Consider the following 14306-nt stretch of genomic DNA (forward strand, 5'->3'; position numbering starts at 1 on the left):
TCAGTCAGCTCCTCTCCCTCTGCCAGTTGTCCTGGGCTCTCTCTGTGGCATCCCTTTCACAGGGATGTGGGCTGCTCACATCATAGCTTCCAGGGCTCCAAGAACAAGTATTCCAAATCTCTTAAGACTTGATCTCAGATACCAGCACAGGATCCCTGCCCCAGCATTCTGTTCATCAAAATAGTTTTACAAAGATTGCCAAGATTCAAGGAGAGGGGACATAGACCTCCATTCAGTGCAGGATGTGTCAAAGAGCTTAAGGCTATTTTTAATCTTCTATAGACTAATGTGAACTGTGAAGATGTCTGGAGTACGCAAGGAAAAGGGGCCTGTGGGGCCAGGACCCACAAGCCCATCTCATACATTTTTCTTTTCATATGATCAGCCTGATTTGTTTTACCACTATACATCTATATGGCATACTTAGTTTTCATATGGGCTTCTACCAGATATTGGTGCCATTTCCCTTCTTCAGAGAGGTTGAGAATAGTATGTTTTAAGAAGACCAATTTCAGATTGCCCTGGTACTATGGTAATAAGAGCTGCATAATGCATGGTGAGAAAAGCAGATAGACAATTGAATATATAAATGACACGTAATCCTTTAATCCTACTTAGTTACAAGCTGCCTTGTGTTACCAAAAGCTGACCCTGTGGCTCTTTGAGCTTTGTAATTTTTTTTTTTTGTGTGTGTGTGTGTGTGTGTAAAATGACATTGATCGTTCTCTCTGTGAGACTCATCTCCTCAGCGGAATCTTGTAAACCTCTCTCGTGTTACAGTAACCATAGTAGTTCTCTTCTATTCCATTTTATTTTCCATTGCTGAATGGACTCAGATTTATTCTGTTACACACAAGAGCTCTGAAGGGAATGAAGAAATGATAGTGCCCACTATATTGGATCATATTTCTCTCATAGTAGTAATTTTCCAGTGCCCTTTTCCAGGAATCTTATTTAAATTAGTTGGAATCATGCAGATTCAGTCATCTATTTGAGGTGCCAGCCCCTACTGGTGCATTCACTATTATAGAGTGCCTGAATGTCCAGAATTTAATTCCTAACACTGCTTTAAAAAAAAAGGAATAATCCATTTCATATTTTCTTTATGAAACAAGGCCACGTGGGATCCAGTTTCTCTCAGTCCAAAGAAGACTACATCTTTCTAGGGTTTCAGGCACCCCAACTTGGATGTAGAGTTCAGGATAGTTCATTCCCTCAAATGCTATGATATTACTGATGGATATGAATAATGGGTGTCTTTTCTGCAAACAGTAAAACTGGCCAATGTTGCAATAGTCTTTGAAGAATAAGACAAGATGGGATGGAAGAATGTGGGGAGGAAAGAACGTTGGGGTTCATAACTAGAACTAATTTGGATTCATAACAAATAAAGAGGAGGAAGGGATCAAAGTCACCACGTTCTTTGCTTTCATGTTACTCACACCAATTAGTGGCAGGAACTACAATTGTCTTTCCTGTTTAGCTCATTAAAGTAGAAACTACCTGAGATGAACTGCTAGAGCCCCACAATTTTGGTTGGTTTTCCTTTATCTCCACAAGACCTGGGTCTTTATAAATGCTTTAACTTAGAGTCTAGTTTCCTATCACAAGTTGACCAGTAAGTTTAGTGCTCAAGATTTCAAAAGCATTAATAAAGAAAAAATGCAGGTTTGACATGAAACAAACATTGGTGCCACTCAGTCATTTTATTGTACTAAATAGTATTTGCCACTCATTTGTTCTAAATGGAAGCAGTTTCAGTCTTTATATTACAGTAACAAAGAAATGAAAACATGCACATCCCTATTGTATCCTTTTATCCACTTAGAAATAGGAAAGATGTCCCATGTGAGGTTTTATCTATGTACAACAAATGAACATAAAGCTATGTATGTACCATAAGAGTTGACATGTATTTAATTCCCTGTCTAGCTAATATGCAATAATGAACCAAATTTTTTATGGACCAACTTTTTAAAAGCTAAAATTAAACTGCATAATTAGTTTTTAAGTTTTGTAAACTTTTTATTGAAACATTCAATAACAACTTCCTGTATAAAAATATTTGACAAGATACAATCATTTTAATGAGACTACCCCCTCTAGGCTAGAAACTGGATATTATGTAGTTGTAAAGGAAGATCTACCCAGTCCCTCTATCTTCCCTCCAAAAAGAATTTAAATAAATAGAATTTGCATTGTTCCTCAGTGTAGGACCTAAAAAGAACTACAACTTCTATTAAAGTTGGGGTGACCAAACATTACAATTTGCTCAGTGTGGGCCAGGTTTTAATAGTGATAGTCCCCCATCTCCAGAAATAATCCCTAGCACACCAGGATGGCTGGTTGCCTTGATTCAGATAGTTTTCCCAGGAAAGACTGTCACATCTTACTCTCTGAATGAAGAACTAGACAGAGGGTTAAATACTTGCAATTTTTAAAAAACATTACAAATCTTCTTTGTTTTCTTATTATTCAGCTTCAGTCTTTATTTCCCTTTCTTTCTTCCCTGCCATTGTAGTTCTCTAGGCCACCAGATGAGCTAGAAGCATGTTTTGATCTTGGTTATTTACAATGCTTTAGTTTTTAATTTTCCTAAAAGAGGTTATCCAGAGAAGGAGCTACTGTGCCTGAATTTTTGATGGTTTGTTTTGATTCCTCTGTTCATTACTTATTTACTTTGGCAGCCAAACCATTTCCGCCTACTCCAGCTGTAGAAAATATCCCATCCTAGAATGTCAGAGGTAGTCACTGTAGCAACTCTTTGAAAACAACTCCACATTACCTTCATCTTCAGCTGTCACCAAGGGCATGGTGTCACTGAGTGGGTAACTGTTTACCTCCTGGGATTTTGCTGATTAAATATTTTTTTTCATCCCTAGCCCACACTATGGATCTTACATATTGCAAAATTAAGTGCTGATTAGATGTGAGCCTTTAAATTTGTAAAGAATTGGGGGAATGGAAGGACAGCAGAATAAAATAGACATTATTATTGCAGTGGGTATATACGTGACTGCATGACCAATGTAATTCTGCAACTTGTACACTCAGAAAAAATGAGAAATTATATCCCATCTGATTCAAATGTATGATATGTCAAGGTCATTGTACTGTCATGTGTAAAATTAAAACAAAAAAAAATTGTAAAGAATTGGCAAAGCTGGTATACATAAGTTATTGGGTTGCTTCTCCTTGAATGTGTGTGTGTGTGTGTGTGTGTGTGTGTGTGTGTGTGTGTTTTATTCCTTTTATACTGACTTTCTAGCACTCTAGTCTGTTCAGCTGTGTTATTTCCTAAACAGAAAGAAAAACTGTCACAGATATGCAGGCTGTGAAATTCCTTCTAGTTGGAAATAAGGTACATATGTCAGTATTCATTCAGAAGCTGAAATTTTCTTTTTTTCCTGTGCTTTTGAAAGCATAAAAGCAGTTTCAAATCATTTTCCATCGTATAACTGTCTTTTAGCAGTGAAAAAGCATGGTTTGCAAAAAATGATCAGGCTTAAGCAAACAGCCATGTGCTGATGTATACAGAGTCTACCCATTGGCAAAGAAAAATACTTTTTAAAAATTCTGGTAATTAAATATGTGTTTAAATATGTCTACAACAGTGACAATGTAGCATGTAAATAGCTAGGCAGATGTCAACCTCCCCCAAGCAGCATTGTGCAATCCTGGCTGTCATTGTCAGGACCCTTCCAGGTCCCTGAAGGTTATTGTTGTTATATTATTATTATTATTAGGGACCTTGTTAAAGCAAGAAAATGATTCACTGGAACTAACCAAACCCACATTATAGCGTAAGATTTATGTAATCAAATTTTACAGTAAGTATAAATAAAATGATACAAACAGCAGGCTCTAATCACATGCAGCATAGAATTTGTGAAATGCTGGAGCCCACAGTAGCTGAGGGGCCCTTTGTTTGGTGCTGCCAGTTTCCTCTTTCTTCCTCCAGTGCCATCTGAGTTCACAGATGCTTTCAGGGTACAGCCATTCTGCTCCCCCTCAGGTCAACACTGTACTGCACTGCCACTGTTTATATCAGAGCATTATGGGCACTACATAATGGATTCTACATTTGGCACTATGGAAAGTTTATATTAACCGGGGAAGGAGGCTTTTGGTGGCAAGAGATTAGAAACTCCCACAGGTTACTTCAGTGAGAAAGGAGATTATGGGAAGGATATATGTCAACTGAAGCTCTAGGAACTGGCTCCTTTCCCTGTCTGATGGGCCACATGGTGTCTTTCTTTTATTGTAACTCTTCTTTTCTTTATGTTTTGTTTTCTTCCCTCGACAGATAGAATTCTTTAACTTACTTATAATTTCCCTTTCTTCCAAAGCTTCATTTTTATAAGTCTCTCTGGGCCTCCTTCTAAATCCAAAAACTTTAAGCTTACAGCCCCGAACATTATTGTTCTCTATATTGTTCTGAACTAAAGTCCCAGTGTGACATAGATTATTATGAGTTTTAATACTTGTCTCTCACACAAGACTTTATGCTTCTTGAGCATAGGATGAGGTGCTTTCTTTGCCACTGTAAATCTACAGTGCCTAGCATTAAATAGATACTGAATAAATATTTTAAAAATGAATAGAATATAACATTTAGAAATTCCACTAGTAACTGCTCCTGGGGGGGCATTTTTCTACATGAATTGAATTGGCTGAGTCTTCTTAAATATGCATCAATTTGAACTGAAGTTACTTATTATTTTCCTACTTCTACTCCAAAGACCTTCAAATAGCTTTCCAGTTTAGAGGGGAGTTTTTCAGTAAAGGTGGATACAATGGAAAACTGAAATAGTAAGTGTGGGTGCAATGAAGCGCAGTGGGTATAGCAGGTGCTTAGCATGCCTGAGTTTCTGGGTTTGATCCCAAGCATCAAAACTAACTGACTAAATGAATAAATAGTAAAAGTTGGGGTGATGGTGGGAAAGAGTTTCTGTGGTGACTTCTGCTTCAAGGAGCTCTGTTCTAAGCACTGAAGAGAATGAACCAATGGAGCGTGGTTGTCAACTCTTTATATTCCAATTGCTATTAAGGGTCAATCCATCCAGTGATGTTGGTGCTATGACAGTAACCATATATTTGATTCATTACTAGAAGGTTCTATTTTAGTAAAATGAGCCCATAAAAGCAGGTAGATAGTGGTGGAGGTGGTGTGAGAGAGAAGATGTTTCAATCCTGCTACTGAAAGTTAGATCCATCACCACTCACCTGCTTTTATGTCATGTACTAACACCTGCAGGGAGGTGCCAAGGTTTTCTGGCTGGCTCTCCAAGGGATCTATCCTGAGTGTATCCTGTCCATGTTCCCAGCCGCACTACACTAACAGAAGGGCCACTCTTCTCCTGTTGGAGTAGAAGAACAACTTCTTGCTTACAGGGTAGATGCTGAGCAAAGTCCTTGCTGACAGAAACATGTACCCCAAATACTTCCTGTATAAATACCTTTTACCCTGGTTAAACACCGTGTTCTTTTTTACATTTGTAACAATCTTATGGTAGCAGCATCACTCTAATGTGATTTTCTAGCATTAATCCTGTTTGGTTTCCTTGTTTTTTTATCATGAGGCAAATAACATCATTTCCCCAAACATTTTGAAAATTAAGTAAATGGTGTTCCCTTCAACATTGTTACCTTGGGAGATGAAATGTTTATTCCAATGATAATGTCACTACCCAAAACATTTTTAGAATTCCTCTTTCAGTGCTGTTAACTTGCTTCTTTTGTATTTTGGTATAGAATTCAGTTACAGAAGAATGTGGGGGGAATGTGAATTCATTATACACTTTCACTTATCACCTATACAATTGTCATATTAACCTCATCTTTTTCTTTTAAAATAATGAAAGATATGAATATTTAATGAGTACTCTTATTTTTCTGTAAATATCTATATTTGCATGTGGATAACTGCAACTGTATTTACTAGATTTTAACTTTAGAAACTGCTAATTTATGTTCTCAAATTTGATGTTAGCATCTATATTTGAGAAATGCTATTATCTGCCTTAAGGGGTATTTTAGGTTTCATTACCTAAAACCTAACTTTTGGAATACAGTGGATTTTCTTGTCACCTACAGGAAATGTTCGATGTTATATTGGATGAGAACCAGCTTGAGGATGCTTGTGAACATCTAGGAGAGTACCTTGAGGCGTACTGGCGAGCCACCCACACGACCAGCAGCACCCCCATGACCCCGCTGCTGGGGAGGAATTTGGGCTCTACAGCACTCTCACCATATCCCACGGCAATTTCTGGGTTACAGGTATTGCCCCTTGTACTTTTACTACCTCGTTACTAAGATTCTATACAGAACTTGATTAAATCGAAGACTAGGGTTGTCCTTGATCTGAAAACATAGGGGCCCTTTATATAAAGAAAATATAAACTATTACCTAATCATGTTCCATCCTACAGCAGGTTACCCAGAAACCCTTTCTAGAGACTTTCTTGCTGTGAATTTATAATGAATCAATCCCTGGTCATTCAGTGTCTACTCAGTGCAGCTGCCCATGGCTTCTCCGTGGCACTTTTTAATGATTATAGGATAGTGCAAATCTCAGCTACCATAGCTAGATAAATAAGATATTTGGGGACAGATAGGGCTTTTGATTGCCCTTAACTTTTTCCACCCCTGAGGTTGCTAGATGTGTCCTTTACTTTGCAAAAGACAGCATGTGAATGTGAGTAGAACTACTCGGTTTGGAAATGGTGACAGGTCTCTGAGTTTTCTTGGAGGGGTCCAGGAGTCCACCTTGTTCGGTGGCTATGGAAAGTGTCCTTTAGAGAAGCTAGGAAAGAGCACAGGACCAGGAGCTTCTCTCTTCCGCTGTTCTCATGCTGTACTCAGAACTAGATATAGGGAGCCAGAGGCATTATGATACAAAATGACTCTTTCCTTTCTACATTAATTATTATTTACCATTTATCAAGCAGTTGCTGGAATATGACCAAACCCCCAGCTGACTGAGGAACATGTAGTCAATTGAGCCCTCTTTCATCATGACTAGTTTTGTTTTAATGGGTTATAATGATAGTCATAATTGTAGATCATGTAGAGTTAACTCTGAGATAAATGGCACTCTCTGAAATGCTATTATAACTGTATTACTCTTCTGCAAAATTTCATCTCTGTAAGCAGAAAATCTGCCATATAAATGAATCACTTTTGAGGCTGGAAATGAACATGGAAATGTATGATGGCAATGTATGGTGTATCTGTATGCATCAGGACTATTTCCTGCCTCGTTTTCCTTCTTGTGTGCTGATGAGAATAGCATTTCCATTGGCTCACTTGAGTCGGCTCTGAATTTTGCATAAATTAGTGGGATGAGGAATGGATGTATGAAACAGTGTGCTTCTCTGGTGTAGGAGGAAGTAGAATGTTGTACTTTGTTATGAATGCAACACTCTTGAATTGTCATTCCTAACACACCCACCTAGAGTAGTTTTCCTAGTTTCCTTAATGAGTTAATGGGGTGGCTTTTGTCTCAAGGTCTACTTCTCCCAGGAATATAGGGTCTAAATTATTAGACACCTGGCTGAAGTTGATGGCACAATCTATGACCCACTCAATGAGTTTGCTTCTGTATGAAGCTTCATGTACTTTGGAGAAGATGTGACTGGGCCCATGGTTTCATCAGAATCTTGTTCCTTATCTGAGATGGCCTACCTAAGCTTGTATACACACTGACCCATGGTTCCCATAGAGAGAAAAATATTTGAATAACATTTTATGATCCATCAAATAAGTGACTTAAGATGATACTTTCAATTAATGATATTAGAGAAATTTACTTTCTATCTGAAAATTAGTTTTGCAGGACATTTCAGTTGAGGAAGCAAGATTTATGAAGCATCAATTAGTGGGCTTCATAATTACTATATACTCCTGTGGAAAGAATATTCTAACTTCAGAAACAAATGCACTATTTTATAGATAGCACAAATAATAATTTCATTGAGATGTTTTTAGGAAAATTCAGCTAGATCAAGGGGAAGAATATGATTTTAGAAGAAGAAAGATTTTATCAGTTCAAGGGAAAAATAAAGTAAATGATGCTATTCTGAACTTTATTTCCCAATGGTAAAATAATCCTCATTTTTGCAGTAGAAGTACAATTATTAGGCCTTTCTAAATATGTTAAGTTCTATTTAACAGTCAACTTTCAATTCTGTGTTTTCAATAGGATGCATAGTCATGCACCACTATGTAATTAAATTCATAAATTATCAGCACTATGGCATCTTTACATGTTGTGTCCTAAATAAATAAAACTAGAGATTTGGGGCAGATCATTTGTGCATCAAAATGTTTTATCAAGTCAGATATCTCGCTTCTCATTAGACAGATCCTATTATTGTACATTCATTGACATGTTTAGGTGAATGAAGCTGACATTATTTAATCAGTGAACTATCTGATATTTTAGAGTCAGCGAATGAGGCACAGCAACCACTCCACAGAGAACTCTCCGATTGAAAGACGAAGTCTAATGACCTCTGATGAAAATTATCACAATGAGAGAGCTCGGAAGAGTAGAAACCGCTTGTCTTCCAGTTCCCAGCACAGCCGAGATCATTACCCTCTTGTGGAAGAAGATTACCCTGACTCATACCAGGACACTTACAAACCTCACAGGAACCGAGGCTCACCTGGGGGATACAGCCATGACTCCCGGCATAGGCTTTGAGGCTGCCAAAACAACAAAAAAAATATGTATTCATCTGTTGACAATTTGCCATAGCCCTGCTAGGATAAACCAATCATCTTAACTTGGCAAGCACAGCACAGTATTTACTGTGCTTATGGGCTGCTGTCATTTGATGCTAAGGGGCAAAAAACAACAACAAAAAAATGTACATTATGCCCTTGAGTCTAGATGGATATTAGATGCCCAATCATATAGATATTTTAAGTGCTACATTTACATAACAGTACCTTTTGTTTTCTTCATAGATTTAAACACATCAATTTGTAATTTAGGGTACTTAACAAGGCACATATAAAATAATTTCCCATGCTGGAAATTCCAAATGACCAGTTCCAGTTGGAACCAATTTATAAACCAATTCCTGTTGGAATTTGGGTGAATTGACTAGAAAGTCTACTTGAGCATGTTGCAATCAATTGAAATCTTGGGGAAAAAAACTAATAAGAAAATCAAAGTATCAATAGAAGCCAAAACTAGCTATTTATTTGCTGGAAGCTAAATTTACACTTAAAAGTTGGAATGTATAAACATTTTAATATATGTTAATGTTGCCAGAATGGATTTTCAAACTTACCAAATGTATTGATAGTGCCAAAAAAAAAACAAAAACTCAAATCTGAATGCAGAAATTATATAGTCGCCTCAGATTTTAATATTTTTATTTCTTTGCTGGCACAGCTGTTGTATTCAAAGTGTTTTGCTTTCTGTTCAGTCAATACTGTTAGCTCGTTTGAACTTGGCAAAAAAAAAAAAAAAATTGGCAGAGAGAAAGAATAGTAAAGAGAAGCCCAAGCATAGCTGATTATAAGAAATGGGAAATGAGATATTGTTTCTTTAATCAGTTTGAGCACAACTACATACATCCAGGGAACTGAAGTCACACCAAGAATGTAGTATATAGATCCTCCTGAGTACAAAGCTTAACAACTCCAGGTGGGAGATCAGCTATCCCACTTAATACAAACACGGGGTCAATTTTTCCTGCTTGCATAGTTAAGTATCTTTCTATCACTTCACTCATCTATGTCTTTGAATATCTAAACATTCTAGCCCTTCACCAAATGTTTTAAATCATGCTAAGGATTTTTTTTTCCATGACACATTCAAATTAGGTATTGGAAGTTAGCTTTTTACAAATTGGAAAAGTTAAAACAAATGATAAATTCAAAAGCTTGCAAACGCATAGATGCAGAATATATGCACTATAATTACAACATTTTTAATGCAAAGAATTATGAAGAATTTGGAGATTGAGATACCTTACTTCTAGTGAGCATTTTTAGTCACTCATTAATTATTCAGTTTTTACAGTAACTATAATTATAGAATTGGTGACAAATGTCTTCTATTATCAAGGAAGACTTAGGTTCCCCATGATCCAAAAAGTTGTGGAAATTGACCCTTTTATACAAGACAAAATGTCTTTATAAAAGACTCCTGTTTCTAAAATTCCAAAAATGTATACATTTTCTCAAACCTGATAGGAACCAAGCATGAAATCCTTTTCTACTGGTACATGTTATAAAGACTATTTTTGAAAAAAAAAATAATTAATTTTATATTATTTTATTTTTCCCCAAGTTTTTCAATATTTAGACTCTCAAAGCATGCACCAGTTCAATAATTTTTCCTGATCAAGAAAATAAGTGACCCAGGGTGCAGTGGTGCATGCCTATAATCCCAGCAACTCTGGAGGCTGAGGCAGGAGGATAGCAAGTTCAAAGCCAGCCTCAGCAATTTAGTGAGGTGCTAAGTAACTCAGTGAGATCCTGCCTCTAAATAAAATACAAAATAGGGCTAGGGATGTGGCTCAGTGGTTGAGTGCCCCTGAGTTCAATCCCCAGCAACACTCCCCCTCCCAAGAAAAAAGAAAAGTTTCACATTCTTGATTAGTTACCCTCATCTTGAACCTCATTGCCGTCTCATCCTGCAGTCCCCCTTCACGTTCACTGCGTGTACCCCATTATGAACCTGTTTAGCTGATAATGAGGATGCCTATAATTCTGTAAGTCATTCACACATTTGATACAATTAAACATGGGCTCAGTAAATTTTAAAAGTTAAAGTGACATTGGCTTGTGAAGTTCTTTTGTCATCTAGCAAAGCTTACAGAACTTTCAGTTAAGACATTTAAGAGAGCTATCTCCATTAGGCTCTTAAAAATATATATATATATATATATAACCTGCCATTACTAAATACTTTGTTAGAACATAGAAGAGCATTTTCCAGCAAACAAAAATATATTTATTACATGTACAGCACATATTTGCATGAGAAAGAAAACATTAGCCAAACATTTTTCTATATGCTTTACTGGTTTCTTGTTTGTGCGCATTAAAGTATTTAATTGCAAAGAGTGCACCAAGGTGTATAAATTTAGACTAGACAGCTGTTCAGCTTTTTCTGTAGTAGCATTAGCAATTTGGTCATTTAACTACTTTAAGATATTTACATTTTATGGCAGGTAGCTGTAACAGCGTTTACATATATTTCCTAGTCAACAAGATCACCATTTTCTTTCAACTTTTAAAAAGTCACTTAGTTTTAAAGGTCTCTCAAAGCCTTGTTTCCATGTCATGCTGAAAAAGAGGGAGGCCCATTCAGTATCCATGTACAAATTCAATCCATCATTTACCATCAGATGTCCATACCGTTTTGCTTTGCATTCTTATTCAAAAGCTAACAATCTTGGAAAGGGTATAATGTATATTTTTCTTAATGGATATATTTAAAATTTCACTTTAACTTGACATTTTATCTTCCTTCTGTAGTAAGTTTATTTCCTCCAATGAATAAGAAATATGCATCTTCCTTTTATTACAAAGAGGTTTGTTTCTGTGTAAATGATACTAAAATCCAGATATTGACTAAGTGAAAAGTTTTATTTTTGTCAAGCACACTAAGCACCTTTGGAATAGATGTATTCCACAAATACTTTGTTTTTCATTGATTTTATTTAAAGTAGCAAATTATCACAAGTAGGAGAAACAAGTCTTATAATATTTGGGGGCTGTTTTAACTTTTAGTATAAAATACCTGTTAGAATTCTGTCACTTCAGTCAGCAGACATGTAACAATGAAGACTCATGGGACAATGTGGAAATGTAGTCCTAGACAAAAAAAAAAAAAAAAAAGGGAATGCAAGTTGTCAATCCTGATGTTAATTCTCAAGGCTATAATGTGACTCTAATATTATAATCAACAATATTATCTCATTTACTGCAATATTTAAAGCAACACTTAGAAATGTTTATAAATGACTAATATTTCTCTCTTATCTTTATACAGTTCTATTGGAAGAAAGGTTGAAATTCTTAACAATTGAGACTAATGGTCTTTCCTAATAAGAGAGTCTTAATGTTGTGACTATACAAGTCATTGCATTTAGTCCTTAATGAAATGAATTTTTAAAATGTGAAACAAATTATGAGACAATTATTTGTTCCCTTTAAATAATGTTATTTACTCTAATTATTATTGTTGTTGTTTGCAAAATGTATTTTTGGAATGTTAACCTCTTTTCATACCTGCATACTTGAACTTGTCTTTTGTGTGGGGGCCTTAAAATTCATAATATAAAGTGGGGGTAATGAAAGAGAGTGCGAGAAGAAAATTGTGGCAAAAGATAGTTTGCAAATTTAAATTCTTTAAATGAACATATCACAAAATATTTTTGCAACGCAGGATGTCAGTTAAGAATGTTTTTAGGTAACCTTAATTTGCATGCTGGCATATTTTCTTAAGTTGTACAATTTTATTTTGGTATTTGCTAAAAAACAAAACATAATGCCACTGTAGAATTTGCCCTCTATATTGATATTTATATACTACCTCTTCTCTAGAGAAGACAGACGGTCTTAAAAGGGAAATAACTTGTCAAAAACCAGTATTCAAATTTCTTACTATTACTGCTAACTTTGCTGAAAGCTAATTGCATAAAGTGTTAAAATTTGCCTTCCCTTTAGATTTTAAACTGATGATTTTATCCCAAATGCTGCATGTTTCCATAATGCTCTTGTCACCCTTCATTTCTTCCATATTAGTGAAGTTTTCTTTGAATTGGTTCACAGATTATCCTGAAGTATGGTTAATTTGGTTAATTTAACAAATGAATCATAATAGGGAACAAAACAAACTGCAAAGTAATTTATCTTTGTGTACAACATGTTATGATATCTAGCTCTAAGTTTAAAAGAGAATAGTTCCAAAGACTTGATGTTTAAATGCAGCTGTTTTGCAAATTCAAATTTTTGTCTTTTTGAGAACACCAAGAACATGACTTAACCAATTACTGGGTAAGGGTATGCATTATCTTGGACTCCCATGTAATTGGAACAAATTTCATATCAGTGTTTCAAATAAATACATATGTATTCCTTAGTCCTTTTATATTTCTGCCTTTGTCTCTCATGACAATGTTGCATGCTGTTTTTTTTAATTATATAAAACTCATCCTTGAATGACTATATGAATGAAAACTTTATAGGAAATTATATAATAAAATCTGTTTTATTAGTTCCTTATAATTTTAATGTCATACTGTAACTGTTCCTAAGTTACTTACTTAAGCTGTGTCTATGCAGCAGAGAACAGTCCTCCTCTTTTCAATGATAATCATGATCAAATCAATCAATACAATAGGCAACAAAAACAACTTTTTTCTTTGAATTAAGCTGTCAAATTGGTCAAAATAGTGAAATTGGTTTATAGGGGCAGACAGAGCTACAGCACTAAAAAAATTACTTTTTAAAGTTTTCTTCTTTTATTAGAAGGGATTTTCCAATGAAATACATCCTCTGATAGCAATCGTCTCTAACTACTTATGGATAATTTAATCTCAAATGCTGCATGTAATTTAGCTATGAGAAGATTCGAAAGTATCTCATCAGATATTATAATTAAGGGCTGTAACTCCTACATGAAAAATGTATAAATATAAGTGAAGAGCACTGAGTTTTGGGGAGTCATAGTTTCATATGACACTTTCTTTTGTTTCTTTTGATGGATGTAAAATGTTTGCAGAAAGATGGTAGAAAATGATACTAATGGATTTAAAGTGGTTTGGGGTATACACTGATACTTCCTCAATCGAAAATGATAAGGAGTTAAAATGAGAACTAAGAACCAAAAGTTGCTGGCCTCTAGCTTTTCAATATTTTCTAAGTGTTCTTGGTTATGTTTTGAACACTTAAAATTTCTCAACCAATGGCTATGTCTACATTTATGTAGGGGCCTCTCTTGCCCTACTTGCATGCCACTTTCACACACTTAACTGAAATCAGTGTGAATTCTGTATGCATAAGGGATGTATTAAAGATGCGGGATCATTAAAGCTATATTGTTGCATACTATTTTTCATATGCCTTACAATATTTTCTGGGACGTTATTAAAATGAAAGCATTTTATTGCCAAAATAAATCTATGTTGTTACTTCTGCAATAGCAGTAGAAAAATAAATAATGTAGCAAAAATATATATTGTACAGTACAAAATTATAAAATATATATATATTTTGCCAATAATATGAAAATAGATTGAGGAGAAAGAAGCACATTTGTTATAGCACAAACT

General features: G+C 35.3%; 1 protein-coding gene across 1 annotated transcript in view; it reads left to right on the forward strand.

The window, feature by feature from the left end:
- Cacnb4 (calcium voltage-gated channel auxiliary subunit beta 4) overlaps nt 1-8832 on the forward strand; it is a 240336-nt gene extending 231504 nt beyond the window's left edge. Inside the window, exons 13-14 of the mRNA XM_076865433.2 lie at nt 6097-6282; nt 8450-8832. Of these exons, the coding sequence (XP_076721548.1) occupies nt 6097-6282; nt 8450-8710 (447 nt within the window). The 3' untranslated portion in view covers nt 8711-8832. The remainder of the gene's footprint in view (nt 1-6096; nt 6283-8449) is intronic.
- Nucleotides 8833-14306: the final 5474 nt, after the last annotated feature.

The sequence above is a fragment of the Callospermophilus lateralis genome, chromosome 9 (genome assembly GCF_048772815.1).
Source record: "Callospermophilus lateralis isolate mCalLat2 chromosome 9, mCalLat2.hap1, whole genome shotgun sequence".
NCBI lineage: Eukaryota > Metazoa > Chordata > Mammalia > Rodentia > Sciuridae > Callospermophilus > Callospermophilus lateralis.